Source organism: Balaenoptera musculus, chromosome 20 (assembly GCF_009873245.2).
Source record: "Balaenoptera musculus isolate JJ_BM4_2016_0621 chromosome 20, mBalMus1.pri.v3, whole genome shotgun sequence".
NCBI lineage: Eukaryota > Metazoa > Chordata > Mammalia > Artiodactyla > Balaenopteridae > Balaenoptera > Balaenoptera musculus.
In genome coordinates, this window is record NC_045804.1 from 19,913,258 (window position 1) to 19,927,607 (window position 14,350).

At 39.8% G+C, this 14,350-nt stretch overlaps 1 protein-coding gene across 1 annotated transcript; it reads right to left on the reverse strand.

Annotated features, from left to right (window-relative positions):
* Positions 1-645: 645 nt before the first annotated feature.
* KRT20 (keratin 20) lies at positions 646-9,167 on the reverse strand. The gene is given in 9 exon segments (XM_036835982.1): positions 646-743; positions 1,268-1,311; positions 2,032-2,252; positions 3,204-3,329; positions 3,521-3,682; positions 4,383-4,421; positions 4,423-4,543; positions 6,759-6,841; positions 8,760-9,167. Coding segments are annotated over 9 exon segments (1,302 nt in total).
* Positions 9,168-14,350: the final 5,183 nt, after the last annotated feature.

Sequence of the window (14,350 nt, forward strand, 5' to 3'; positions counted from 1 at the left end):
GTGCTTCATTCTTATTCTGCTCAGCGATTACGTTTGGAATTTGACTCTCAAATTATTCAAAGAGCCGAGTTCAGTTTTAAAGGGCAGTGGAGACAATGGGGGGAAGAAAGCAGATGTAATTTAAAGCTAGAAAATTATACTGATATTGAAAATTAACCAAGATAATTAAAAATTAGCTGATAATGAAATTAACCAGGAAATTGACTCAAGAATCCAGGGACCCCTGAAAGGAGATTTTGCAATTCAGAAACAGGAGGAATTAGAGAGAGGTTCATTTACAGTTTGCAGAGACTCCTCTGCTCTGTAAGGTTTAGTAGAATTGAAGTGTGCTATAATTTTCAGGCACATTAATGAAGTGATATTAGGTGGTCTATAGCTTGTGGTTAATGCATTTTGTGGTAAAGGTGTCAGTAATGATATTTTAAATATCCTAGTGCTCATTGGATTTCATTTTTGCAGGCAATTTGCAGCTCCTCTGAGTGAAACATTTATATTCAATTACAGAGATGGATAAATGGGCTTTTTCCCTTCTTCTAATCACTACGAAGCATTAATGGTGCTTTCTGTTGCCGCTTTCTCGTAGGCAGCAAAAGTTATAGCTACATTTCTTTCAAAAACTCAGCAGCAGCACCTTCTGGCAGCCATTTACATACTTTCTTCCACTTCTTTAACTTTAGATGACACAGTCTTGCTGTCCACTACTTCTTGTACAACTGTCTTAATCTTCCTGGTTTTCTTTATATCTGAATTTAGATTTAAATATAAAATGTTAATTCAGACACATGACTCTGCTGGTTTATAATACTCAACTTTAAATTATTATTATTTTGTATGTATTTCCTTCTTTTAGAAAAAGGTTGAATCCATTCTCTTTCTTAAATGATCTTAAGTCCATTTTATAAATAAATGCAGAAAATGTGCCACTCTTCCCAAATTTACACATTTTCTACTCTCCCCGCCAAAGAAATATGCCATATTAAATTAAGTAAAATGCACATTTTCATTTTATTTTTCCCTTTCAGAATCTTAGGATGTCTCAGGACAGTAATAGCATGGGCCAAGAAAATCACCCTGTCATTGGGAATGTGAGAAATTTCCCATATGGAGGGTTTCTTTATGTGATGTGCCTGATTTTCAGCATCCCTAGGGTACATCTGTTTACTTGAGAACTGACCTCCCTTTGCTTTTCACCAGTGGCAGTTTACTTGTTAGTTGTAAACTACTAAGTGAGAATTCAGTCTTATAGGAAATGTGTTAAAATTAGAACACTTATCTCTCTCCTCCAGGGTGCTTAACTGATATTCTGTAGTTCTGGTTTTTTTTTTTAAGAAAAGAAAAAGAAACAGAAAAAAGCGCTATTGCCATTTTGAAAATGAAGCGCTCTCCTGCCTTGTTGTTTCAAAATAAAATCTGAGTGAGGTAAGTTTTACTGCTGTTTGTATTTTTTCCCCCCTTTACAATGCTTGTTACTTCAAACTTGAGTGTCTTACTTTTTAACTTGAAAAATCCATAGCTTCAAAACTGACCTGTTTAACATATGCTAGAAGTTTCTGAATTAAAATAACAAAATGACAGTGGAAGTTTACATCTTGTGTTCTCTTGTTGCCTTTTGCGGGTGTGGTATTTGAAGACATGTTGATTCTCAAACTGGTTCCCACAGACTTCTGTGGCCTGTTGTTCAATTCATGACCTTGCAATGAGAACTCTAAAAGGTTATAGTGCTTTCGATTATGTATTAATCATAAAAATTAACATAAGCGTAATCTGTATCACCTCCACAACCATCTTCTACCTCAGTCCTATGACATGACCTCAAGTATAAAGGATGTACTTGGTATTTGGGAGATGTGCGTACTGGTTGGTATATTTTTGTTTTGTTGGTGGTGGTGGTAGTGGTGGGGTGTGTGTAATTCCTTTTGTGCTAGGGATTGCATTGGTGCTGGGGAACGAGTGACAGAGTTTAAGGTATGGACAGTAAAATGGAACAGCGTATAGACATTGACACATACCCCTTGATTCTGAGAGCCTTACTTTACATCTTCTCCTTCCAGAAGGCAGCGGTAGGTAGCAATTTCCTGCTCAAGCTGGCTCTTTATGTCAAGGAGGATATTATATTCGTGGCTCTGGTGTTCTGTATTGGTCCGAATCTGCACCAGTTGGCCCTCGAGGAAGTTAAGCTGTGTCTGGATTATGGCCAAGTGGCTACAATAACGAGCATTGGTCTCCTCTAGTGTATGCTCCAAAGCTTCTTTCTATGAGCACAAGAAAAAGAGGATGTTTCTTACTTGAGGACTTGATTTAAGAGGTGGCTCAATTTTAATTTCTTTTGAGGAGAATTTCTATAGCTAGTCATTGTAGGGATCACACATATTTCTAGCTTTATCTCCCACTCTTTCCATCTAGGCAACCTCAGCCAGCCAAACCTAACTAGGATCACTGGCTTTGGGTTTTTTTGTTTATTTGTTTTCAGCTTCGCACTCACTGTTCTCTTACTGTGGTATAGTGTAATACTGTTCTCAGTATTTGCTTCCCCTCCCTGGGATTTGTGGTGCCTTTCCATGTGGAGGATTGGACTTTCTAAACCCATTGATGCCAGGCTTGGTTATGTGACCCTCTTTCTTTAGCTAATGAAATGCAAGTGAAACTGACAAACGCCTTTTCTGAGAAGATAGCTTTAAGAGCTGTCACATGGTCTGGCCATTGTCCCTTTCCTTCTGGCACAACACGTAGGGTCTGCTCCTTTAGACTGACCCTGGAGCGGAAATGTCATGGAGCAGAGCTGCAGCCGGCCCATGAAGGATGTAGTGTTGTTATTGTAAGCCACCGTGATCTGGGGGTTGTTACCACAGCATAATGCATTATGAGCTGTTATGCTTAGCCTGGAATGTCTTGACCCCTATTCTTCAATTAAAAATTCATCTCAGTTTTTCAGATCTACTTTAAATGATGCTTGCCCTGTGAAATCTTCCAGCTCTACTTTGTCCTCTGCATCCTTGCAGTGTCTTGCCCTTTCCCTTGATTTTTTTCTGTCTTTTCATTATAATCAGTTGTTTGACTTGTTTCCCTGCCTGTTCTGCAAGGGGCCGGGGTGGGGTGGGGGGGGCGGTGGTTATTTCTTATAGGTATTTGCATTTCCAGAGTTCCTGATACAGGCACTTAGTAAACACACACCCCATGAGCGTTGAAAGTTAGATGTGCTTTACCAGGCTGAGATGGGACTGGAGCTGTATCTCCAGGCTCTGGTAGGTGCGTCTCAGCTCCTTTATTTGATCCCTGCTTTCTTTTAACTCTTCAGTGCTCACTGTGACTTGCTGTTGCAGAGTTTCAATCTAAAGTTCCAAAAATGAAAAAAATAAGTAAGGAAAGAAAGAAAAAGAAAGTAAGAAACAAAGGAAGGGAGGGTGGAAGGAAGGGAAGGATGGAGGGAGAGGGAGAGGAGGGAAGGAAGGAAATGAGTTAATCTCTTTCTTGGAAGACAGCTTCCGCACATTTTGCTTACCCATTAGAATTATGCTATTACCTGGGTCTCATACTGTTCTTTGGCCTTCTGAAGGTTCTCCTGGGCCATGGCGTCATATTTCTGCCTCATTTCACTCATGATGGCGCTGAGGTTCAGGCCTGGAGCAGCATCCACCTCTACGTTTACCTTATTGCCCAAATGAGCCCGTCGGCGCCTCACTTCCTAGAGAGGGGAAATCCTGATTGATTATAGTCTTTTTTTTTTTTTAAGATGTTAGCTATGAGTTTTTCTTTTCTTTTTTTTTTTTTTTTTAATTAATTAATTTATTTATTTATTTTTGGCTGTGTTGGGTCTTCGTTTCTGTGCGAGGGCTTTCTCTAGTTGCGGCAAACAGGGGCCACTCTTAATCGCGGTGCGCGGGCCTCTCACTATCGCGGCCTCTCTTGTTGCGGAGCACAGGCTCCAGACGCGCAGGCTCAGTAGTTGTGGCTCACGGGCCTAGTTGCTCCGCGGCATGTGGGATCTTCCCAGACCAGGGCTCGAACCCGTGTCCCCTGCATTAGCGGGCAGATTCTCAACCGCTGCGCCACCAGGGAAACCCTGATTATAGTCTTGAAGCACATTCTCAGGTGAGGCTGTGCCGAAAAGACATAGGAAGTCTTCTGGCTTCTTTCATTGGGGATGAGTAACACAGAAAGAAAATAACAACTTAGGTAAGACTTATTATGGTCCAGAGACTGCTCTAAGGCATTTAACCCTGACAGCAGCCTTATGAAAAGCTGTTAGGGCTCACATCATTGTCATTGTCATCTTCACCACTACCACCATCACCACATCGTCCTCTTTTTCCTCCTCCTCCTCCTCCTTATTATTACTAGAGCCATTCTATCATTTCCAACACCACTTCTGAATATTTTCTCACCTCCTCGTGTTCTTTCTGGAGGAGCATCAGGTCTTTATTCATTCAGCCCTTCAGTTTGAATCTCCAAGTCTGTCTTCATTAGGATTAGGTCATCATAGACCATTTTCAGGCCTTGGAGATCAGCCACCACTGCTAGGCAGATCCCCCGCTCACTCTCATACCTGTGAATTAAGTAGTATGGAGAGATAATTGAGTCCTTCTGAAACCATTATAGAAGAGATGATCTTAAAATGATGAGATCGATCTTTATGTGGTATACAAGGAGATCAATTTCAATGCATCACTGTGTCTCCCTTTATACGTTCTGAAAATGTTCTTGAGAACCTTGGAATCAGATCATAATATAGTCTCTGCGATTTGGAGTGATTAGTAAAAAAATCAATCTGAAATTACTTTTAAAAGTTCCTGGGCTTCCCTGGTGGTGCAGTGGTTGAGAATCTGCCTGCCAATGCAGGGGACACGGGTTCGAGCCCTGGTCTGGGAAGATCCCACATGCCGCGGAGCAACTAGGCCCGTGAGCCACAATTTACTGAGCCTGCGCATCTGGAGCCTGTGCTCCGCAACAAGAGAGGCCACGACAGTGAGAGGCCCGCGCACCGCGATGAAGAGTGGCCCCCGCTTGCCGCAACTAGAGAAAGCCCTTGCACAGAAACGAAGACCCAACACAGCCATAAATAAATAAATAAATAAACCCAAAAGTTAAAAAAAAAAAAAACAAACTAGCACAGCACATATTTTCTAAAAAAAAAAAAAAAAGTTCCTGAATTCTAGAATGTATTTTTTTTAAATCAAAAAAATATTTTGCTCTGATTACTGTTTTAGCAAAGGGTTCTCATTACTGATATTAAATAATGGTTAGTTAGATTTGCTTAATGAATGCACTTGATCAGTTTATTTTTATTACTTTGTAAACAGATGCATCCAAAGTGAATTATCGTAAAAATTCGTGCATTCTCCTCTACGATCTTATATATTCCCATTTTTATTAAAGTAGTAAACTTTGAGAAAGGATAATGCAATGAGGCATTCAGATGCTGACTGGAATTAATGAACCTTTTAAAATTATTTATTTATTTTTAATAGATCCTTATTGGAGTATAATTTCTTCACAATACTGTGTTAGTTTCTGTTGCACAACAGAGCGAATCAGCCATATGCATACACATGTCCCCATGTCCCCTCCCTCTTCAGCCTCCCTCCCATCCTCCCTATCCCACCCCTCTAGGTGGTCACAAAGCACCGAGCCAATCTCCCTGTGCTGTGCTGCTGCTTCCCACCAGCCAACTATTTTACATTCAGTAGTGTATGTATGTCGATGCTACTCTCACTTCTCCCCAGCTCTGCCCTCCCACCCTATGTCCTCAAGTCCATTTTCTGTGTCTATCTCTTTATTCCTGCCCTACAACTAGGTTCATCAGTACCATTTTGTTTTGTTTTTTTAAGATTCCATATATATGTTAGCATACAGTATTTGTATTTCTCTTTCTGACTTACTTCACTCTGTATGACAGACCCTAGGTCCATCCACCTCACTACAAATAACTCAGTTTCGTTTCTTTTTATGGCTGAGTAATTTTCCATTGTATATATGAACTTTTAATGCTTTAATTTTCAGATCTGCTTTCTCATTTCTTTCTTTCTGATCCCTTGTAGCATTAAAATGCTGCCCTTCTAAACCACAAAGAACTCTTCAGTGCCAATGCATTGTACAAATTCAGGATGAGGAAGCCCTAGTGTAGAAGCAGTTATTAGGAACAGCTCTGATCACACGTAGTGTGATGTGACCACAAGAGAGTGAACACAATTTGAACTGCTTTAATCAACCTAGTTCTTTGGTCGGTCAGACCATATTGTAAAACACTGTTAAACTAGAAAGCATTAAGAGTCACCCCTGGAACTTGGGTTGTTTACTTGTAGGTGCTTAAAGGAACATGGATGACTCACTTAGAGAATCACTGAGGGTAGATAAATGGCTCTCTTTAGATAACAGAAAGGCACTTAGGCAGAAGGGGGAGATGTAAATTGCCTTATTATTACTCCAAAGAAGAGAATGAGGGTCAATGGGTGAAAAGGTAGATGCCAGGTTACTAAAAAAGAACATTCTAGCAACCAGAGCTGAACAGTGAGAACAGTAGTAGTTACTGGAGGTGTTCATCTACACGCTGGGTGACCATATCTTAGGACTGTGGGAGAGAGAAGTCCAGTCCTGATGCTGGGCTAGACCAGAACGCTTCTAACACCCTTTAAACACCAAGGTTCTGAGACTGTTCAGTGGTAGCTCCTTTGCCAACAATAGTGTGCAAAGCCGAGTGTCGTGAAGGACCACTGAAAGGCACTCCTTTGCAGGAAGTGTTACCATGGTATCAGAGCACCTACTTCAGCCTGAAGTCCTTGGCAGCCAGTTTAGCATTATCGATTTGCAGGACACGTCGAGCATTTTGCAGTTGAGCATCTTTAATCTGGAAAATGCGCAAGAAAGAATGACATTTTCAACTGGACAGGAGTCTAAAGTGATTGAGTTGATCCTCAGATACAACCCCTCTTGTATCGAAGATGATGTTCATCTCAAGGATTTCCACGTGAAAACGGAAAGGAGGACTATCGAGATGGGGATTTAACGTGATAGACTCATAAAATGCAACTCTAGTCCTGAGGGTTTGGTCAGCTTTCTTATGATTCTACAAATGGAGAGTTTAATTCAGCATGAGCCATCAGACCTTACTGAGTGCCTTGCCTTTGATGTTGTTCCTGCTTAGAACTTTCCTCTTAGCCCCTCTCATTTGGTGAACTCATCCTCCTCCAGGTCTCAGCTTAGAGTTCATTGTTTCAAGAAAGCCTTCACTGATCTCCTCAAAACAGAGCTGGATGAACTGCCTGTTCTTTCATGATCTTACACAACCCTCCCTTTATCCTTCCATGTGGGATAGTGCTGCCTTTGTCCATGCTTGTTTCCCCTAAATCACATTATGTTCACCATCATACTCCCCAGTGCCCAGCACCTCGTTAGTGTGTACTAAGTTTTGGCTGAACGAATGCACACTTGCTATACGGTGGGATTTGTGCAAGGCACTGGGGCTATCAGGATGGATAAGCCCTTGATCTTAAGAAGTGGTTACCTAATGGGTGAGTCCTCTAAGATGCATATGGATCAGAAGTCTGCTTATAAAAGATGCTATAACAGCGTGTCTCTTTCAGCACATCTAGTCCTGGAGAGAGCTGCCTTCCTTCATATACTGGGTCTTCCCAGGTAAATGGAACATTTGGCTGTGCCTACGTGTTTGGGATGACAAATAGCTTCAGAACCACAAATCATGAGACGGCTGGGGGAGAATGGTTGGCTGATTTTGAACGTTTTTAGTGGGAGCCTGCGAAGAATGACCTGTTGGCAGAGGGGCAATTTAAACACCTTTGCCTCACATCCCCACGGTTCCTGAAACCCCAGAGTAACTTCCTGTGGAATCTGAATCAAATTGCACTGATGTCTAATACAACGCAAGAAAAGAGAGTGGTCTTTGCTGGAAAGAAAGAGGAATGTTAAAATAGAAATGAAAATGAAAGGGACACTTTTCTTGATTAGATAAGAATTTTAAAACAGAATAAGTGTCCTGTGTCATATTCAAAATCTTCAGTTAGGAACAAAGTCTTCTTTTATTCCACATAATTGATAAAATGGAGAATTCCAGCTTTCTGGTATGACATGGGAGCAGGTACGATTGCAATAAATTTGAATTGGGGGCAATAAAACATTTTATTACTGTAGAGATGGTTTCTGAACTGCTTGCTGATGATGATCAGATTATTAAACATTTTAAAGACATTTTAAAATCCACTTGTCATTAAGACCAATATCCCTGCCCCCATTTCCACCCTGAATCACTTTATCGTAGAAATTTATGATCCAGTATTCTGGATCATATTGTAATACTTGTATTACAACTTTTATATAAATGAAAGGAGGAAAATCTCTAAAGTGACTGGGGTTTTAAAAGTTGATGGAAATTAGGTAAAAAAACTAAGAAAGATTTATTACCACATAAAAAAATTTGAGATCTTTCCAGAAAAAAAATGTTCACTCTCCACTTAGTCCTGACTTGGTAAACTGTGATAAAAATACAGATTATAAGCCTGGAGGATACAATTTTAATATTTTGTATGTAATTAGATTATTTTTTTATATGTATGGTTTACAGTCATCCTATTATGTAGTCAGGTACTCCAGCGCCAAGGGTAGATGATAGAATGTGCCATTTTTATAGATGTAGCATTTAAGCCTGATTTGCTTTACAATGTCCATTCAGACCCACCTAACATATGTGCCCTTCTTGATGTATGATGCAGCTGAACAGTGGAGTAGAAAGCACAGGTGTCAGGCCTCACCTGATTTCGCAGCTCTTTGATTTGTTCCAGATATGCACTGTGGTCCCGACAGGTGCCAGGCGTGTTGGTTTCATACCAGCGCTTGATCTGCAGTTCAAGTTTGGAGTTGGACTACTCCAGGGACCGCACTTTTTCTAGGTAGCTTGCTAGGCGGTCATTTAGGTTCTTCATGGTCATCTTCTCATTGCCAACACACAGGTTCCCTTCAGCGAGGTCACTCCCACAGCTCACCATGTGTCTAGAGGTCGAGGTGCGGGTGCCGTGGCCTCCAGCCCCCCCATACACACTGGGTGCGACCCTGAGGTACTCTGTGCCCCCTTTCCTATATATGGAGCTGCTCATGCTGAGTGCAGGGCCCTGGGAGGAGGAACTCAGGCTTTGGTGGAAGCTTCTGTGATTGAAATCCATTGGGGATTCTAGGAGGAAGCAGCTGTAGCTTCAGAAGGGATGGAGCAGAGTCTGTCTCTCGGTTGTGGATGGGCTGACCTTTTATAGAATTCACAGGAGAAACGCCTCCTTTGCTGACATGTCACTTTACGATAGACGCCATAGTCCACCTTGCTTTGCCTTTTTTTTCCCCTTTGTACAGCAATCTATTTAATACCATTCCAGAAATTACCACTAGAGGCCTTTCTTAGAGGCTTTCCTCAGGGGTGATTTCTTTTTTTCGACAGAGGAAACAAAGGAAAACAGGAAGCTGTATTCTTTTAGCCCTTGCACCTGCCTTGGCACATTTTCTTTCATCCTAAAATACACATAAAGCATATTTGCAATCTCCATGAATAATTTATCTAAAAAGACACATGTGGGTACATAATAGTAAATCACACTAATGATAAAAAACAATGTTTAAAATTTAAAAAAAATATCTTTTTCTCTTTTTGGTGAGAACATTTAAGTTCTACTTTTTAAGTAAATTTCAATTATATTATCAACTATAGTCACCATGTTTTAAATTAGGTCTTCAGAACTTACCCATCTTAGAGCTAAAAGTTTGTACCCTTTTACCAGCTTCTCCCCATTTCCTTTAACCCTCCTCCCCCAGTCCCTGGCAGCCACTTTTCTAGGCTCTTTTCTGTGAGTTTGACTTTTTTTTTTCTGTAAGATTCCCCGTGTAAGTGATACTATGCAGTATTTTTCTTTCTCTGTCTTGGCTATTTCACTTAACATAATGCCCTCAAGCTCTATCCATGTTGTTGCAAATGGCAGGAGATATACATATATATATATGTATATATTCTTATATTCTTCTTCCTCTTTATCTGTTCATCCGTTGAATGACACTTAGCTTTTTCCATATCTTGGCTATTATGAATAATGCTGCAATGAACATGGGAGTGCAGATATCTCTGAGACAGTGGTTTCATTTTCTTTTGATATACATCCGGAAGTGGAATTGCCTGATTGTAGGGTAGTTCTATTTTTATTTGTGTGTGTGTGTGTGTGGAACCTCCATATTGTTTTACACAATTGCTGTACCAATTTACATTCCCACCAACAGTGCACCAGTGTTCCCTTTCCTCCACATCCTTGCCACCATTTCTTATCCTGTCTTTTTGATGATAAGCATTCTAATAGGTGTGAGGTGATATCTCATTGTGGTTTTGATTCGCATAAGAACAATGGTTTATATGTATTGCTAAGCCACTCTTCAGAGTCTCTGTTTTACGTTTTTTGGGGGCTGAGTTTATCCTGTTTAAAGATCATATTTTATAAGATGATTAAAATACTTCATACAAACATAAAACCTCTAATATTTAAAGCAGGAATAAAACATTTATACATTTGGAGATGTGATCTGGGAAAATGAATAAAACGAATTTAGGTGGATAGATGATTTTGAAGTTTTTTCCCTAATTCTAATGTCCTAAGACTAGATAATGCATTTAAATTTCTCAGTCACTGCTTGGCCTTAGGTCTTCTCTAGAAACGTAGAATAGATACCATAGTGCTTTGCACCTGACCTGGTGAATGGGGCAGTCTCTCTCCCTGTGTAAGTTCAGCGCAACACCCACCGTGACAGACGGTGCTCCATCCATCCTAAAGCTGCAGCTCCTCCCTCCTAGAATCCCCAGTGGATTTCACTGGCAGAAGCTTCCACAGAAGCCAGATCTTTCCCACAGGTCTCCCTACTCACCGCATGAGCAGAGCAATTTCATGCACAGGAGGAATGTGCTCAGTGCCTTGGGGCTGCACCCAGCCTCCATGATCGCACAGTAAACCACTGCAAGTGTGTTGACCTCCATACTCATGGTGAGCTGGGAGTGTCATCTCACCAGTGGGGATCTGATGAATGGAATTTGTTTGTTTGCTCCGCCTCATTCAAACTGCCTGGACAGAGAATTCATACCTCCCCTGAAACATTTAAATTGTTTCCTTTATCAAATTAAATCGAAGGGATTGTAAATGTCACAGAAAAAGCCCCATTAACACTCATCCTGATCATTGAATTGAATTGAGGTTTGTATATGATTAAAGCAAGCAAGCAAGCAAAGAAACAAACAAAAAAGAAAAAAGAAAAATACCTAAAAAATGGCGTATCCAAAATCCCTGCACATTATTTCTGAAAATTTTGGGATTTACTTGTTTTAGTGGCTCATTTTTGTTGTTTTTTTTTTCTGAAACTAATGGCTTTTTTACTTTTGAGTTTGAGCGCTTTTTTTTACAACAAACATCCTTCTTGAAAAAGGAGATGATACTGTATTATTTCTCTTTTACAAACAGTGTACTTTAAAATAATACTTTGTATTAGACTTTGCTTCAGTTATATTATGAAAGTAAAAATTACAAGACAGAGTTAAACCTATTTCATGCACTTTATGGTTTATGTGTGGACAGTTCTTATATTTTTATCCATTCATATATGCATCAGTCAACACTCACTGAGAGTTCACCACCAATGACAGAATGTGAAATAAGCAGACCTTACTGTTTATTACAGAGCTGTAAATTACCCTGTACCTAGATGTCACAGCTAAAATCTGCAGTGAGGAACTTTTTATAAACACATGAACTGTGTTCTTTTTATATATGTGTATTCACAAATGTAACATGTTTTTTGGTTGTTGCTTCATGGGGGAGTAGGAGGTTGTTTGACTGAAGTCATTGGAACAGCATACTGTTTAAATTTAATGTTTTGCCACAAATTAGTTTGAGCTAAGACTTTCATCCACTAACACGTGTGATCAAGGTAGGTAGAAGCCTTATTTAAATTAAGAGTTAGTTTTATAACTAGAAAGGAATATAAGCTGCAGTTATTAAACATGATAATTTTACTCTCTTCTTTAACACAATTCTTCCTTATGGCTGGAGCCAATTATGTTTAAGTGAAAGAGTTAAAATCTCATTAAAATGATGAAAATCATTTTTAATTTTTTTGAGAAATAACTTTGTCTATGTGTTATTCCACGAATTTTTGGCTAGTATTTGTAAGCTTTTGAGACTTTAAATTTAAACTAAAATATGACATAGTAGGGTTATTAATATGGGGTTCAGTTATCCAATCTACTTATTTGCCGCAGTAGAAAAATTTGTATTGAGAAGATTTCCACATGTTTCTGTAGCAGCAGGAGAATTTGATATCTCCTCTATCACACTGAGTTTTATGCTTTGGTAGATTATTATATCTCGTAATGTGACCACAGGAAACCAGGCTAGTATTTCACAGCAATTAATTTTTCTGAATTATACCTAAGGACTAGATACAGATCCTATTAACTCTTGCTCATATACAAGTCATAAATTTAGAGGCCCTGATATTCTAGTCTGTTGGATGACTGTATCTGTAAATAAATATTTTTTATATCCCAACTTCCATGTAACTAATAGGAAGTACATTTTGCCCTCTGAGACAGATTCCGCTAAGGGCGTTAATGATTAATATTAAGTATAGGTGGTAATTTGGAGAGTTATCATAAGTACTATAGTTTCCAGAGGACTTTCAGTTTTTTTTTTTCCATCGCGGAGAAGCTATTGCAGCCCAGATGTAGTAGATGTAGAGTCTGCAATCTCTGGGGGTGTGGTGTTGGTGGAGGGGACGTTTTCTTCCCAGACATTTTAGCTAGGATGCATGCTTTCACTGGTTGAGAAGGATGACATATAGGAACTGTGGGTGTTTGTAGGCATCGTGGTTCTAGACATCACACAGTTAAGTCAGAAAAAACCGTAGCCTCTGTGCTTTAAAAACTGATGTACTTACCGAATTAGTTACAAGTCAAATGACACAATGTCTCCGATTTGCTTCAAAATAATAGGAGAGGGAGAAAGAGGTTGGGAGTATCAATGAAGGAGGTTTGGGTATGACTTATTTGTTGAAGCTGGGAAATGGGTTCCTGGGGATTTGTTATACTGTTCTAACTACTCTAGTATCTGTTTGGAAATTTCTATAATGAAACATTTTGAGATGCTGATATAGTAAACTTACATTATTGTGTTTTACACGGTTAATCTCCTATATTCAGGTTTTGATTTGTGCTTACTTGGTGATCCTGCCCTGCTGTGCTTCAATGAGTTGACAGATTTATTGTCTCACAGTGACTCAAACCTAGTAGGCACTCGATATGACTTGCCATGTAAATGATAAATGAATGAATGAATAAAAGTGCTGATGCCCAACTTGGAGGAGAGAAGAAGCATTTGCCAGTGTGGGAGGTTCTTCCTGACCATTGGCTGCTGTTTCTACTAGTCATGTTAAGAAATTAAAAGAGTTGCAACCCAGGAGTTCATGTCATGGAGTATGGCATACTGGGTACATCTAATGCCCCTCTCCCGAATGTTTCCAATGGATACAACTAAAGCGCATTATACTATTTCCTCCATCCCCCCTCCCTCCCTCCCTTCCTCCCTTCCTTTGTCTATCTATCTGTCTATCTATCTACCTACCTATCTATCATCTATCTATTTATTTTTTCAAACCTATTGAAGACCTATTATGGAAGGAAAGATTTCTCAGAGATCAAAAAGGAAATGAAAATAGGAATCTTAGGAGAGAAGTAGGTGAGAAAGTTGTCTTGCACCCTGTGAGTTTTGCTCCGTCATGCAGATATTGAGATTACTTTACGATGTCTATAAGGGCACAGGAGAGACCAGCACCTGCTTAAAGTGGGAATACTAACAGGGAACATCTATGTAAACCTAGTATCCTGAAGAACTATGCCTTCAGAGTAAGGATACTTATAAATAAAGCCACTATGCAGAAGGGTACCGTGAGGAAAATATTCTGTCTCAGCCTTGGTGCTTGGTGCAGAGGAAAAATAAATCTTCCCTGAGAATTTGTAACCACAGCTGGCCCAACACAGTTTGTTGTCTGTATTTACATGTGTCTGTGTGTAATCTGAAAACCTGAAGTGGAGCATTGAATTTCAAGTGGTCCTTGTGGGCTGAGTGATGCCCTCAGCCAAGTGGCAGCAGGAAGCTGAAATCTTCTCTAAAATAATGCAACTTCAACATAGGCTCAGAGAATCCCTACAGATAAAGTTGTGTGGAGAGTGAGCACACCAACAAACAGTGGAATTGGATCCACAAAGACTTTAGCTGTGGAATTATTGGAAGGAGAATATAATCTACTCATATTAAAGTGTTTTAGTAAATGA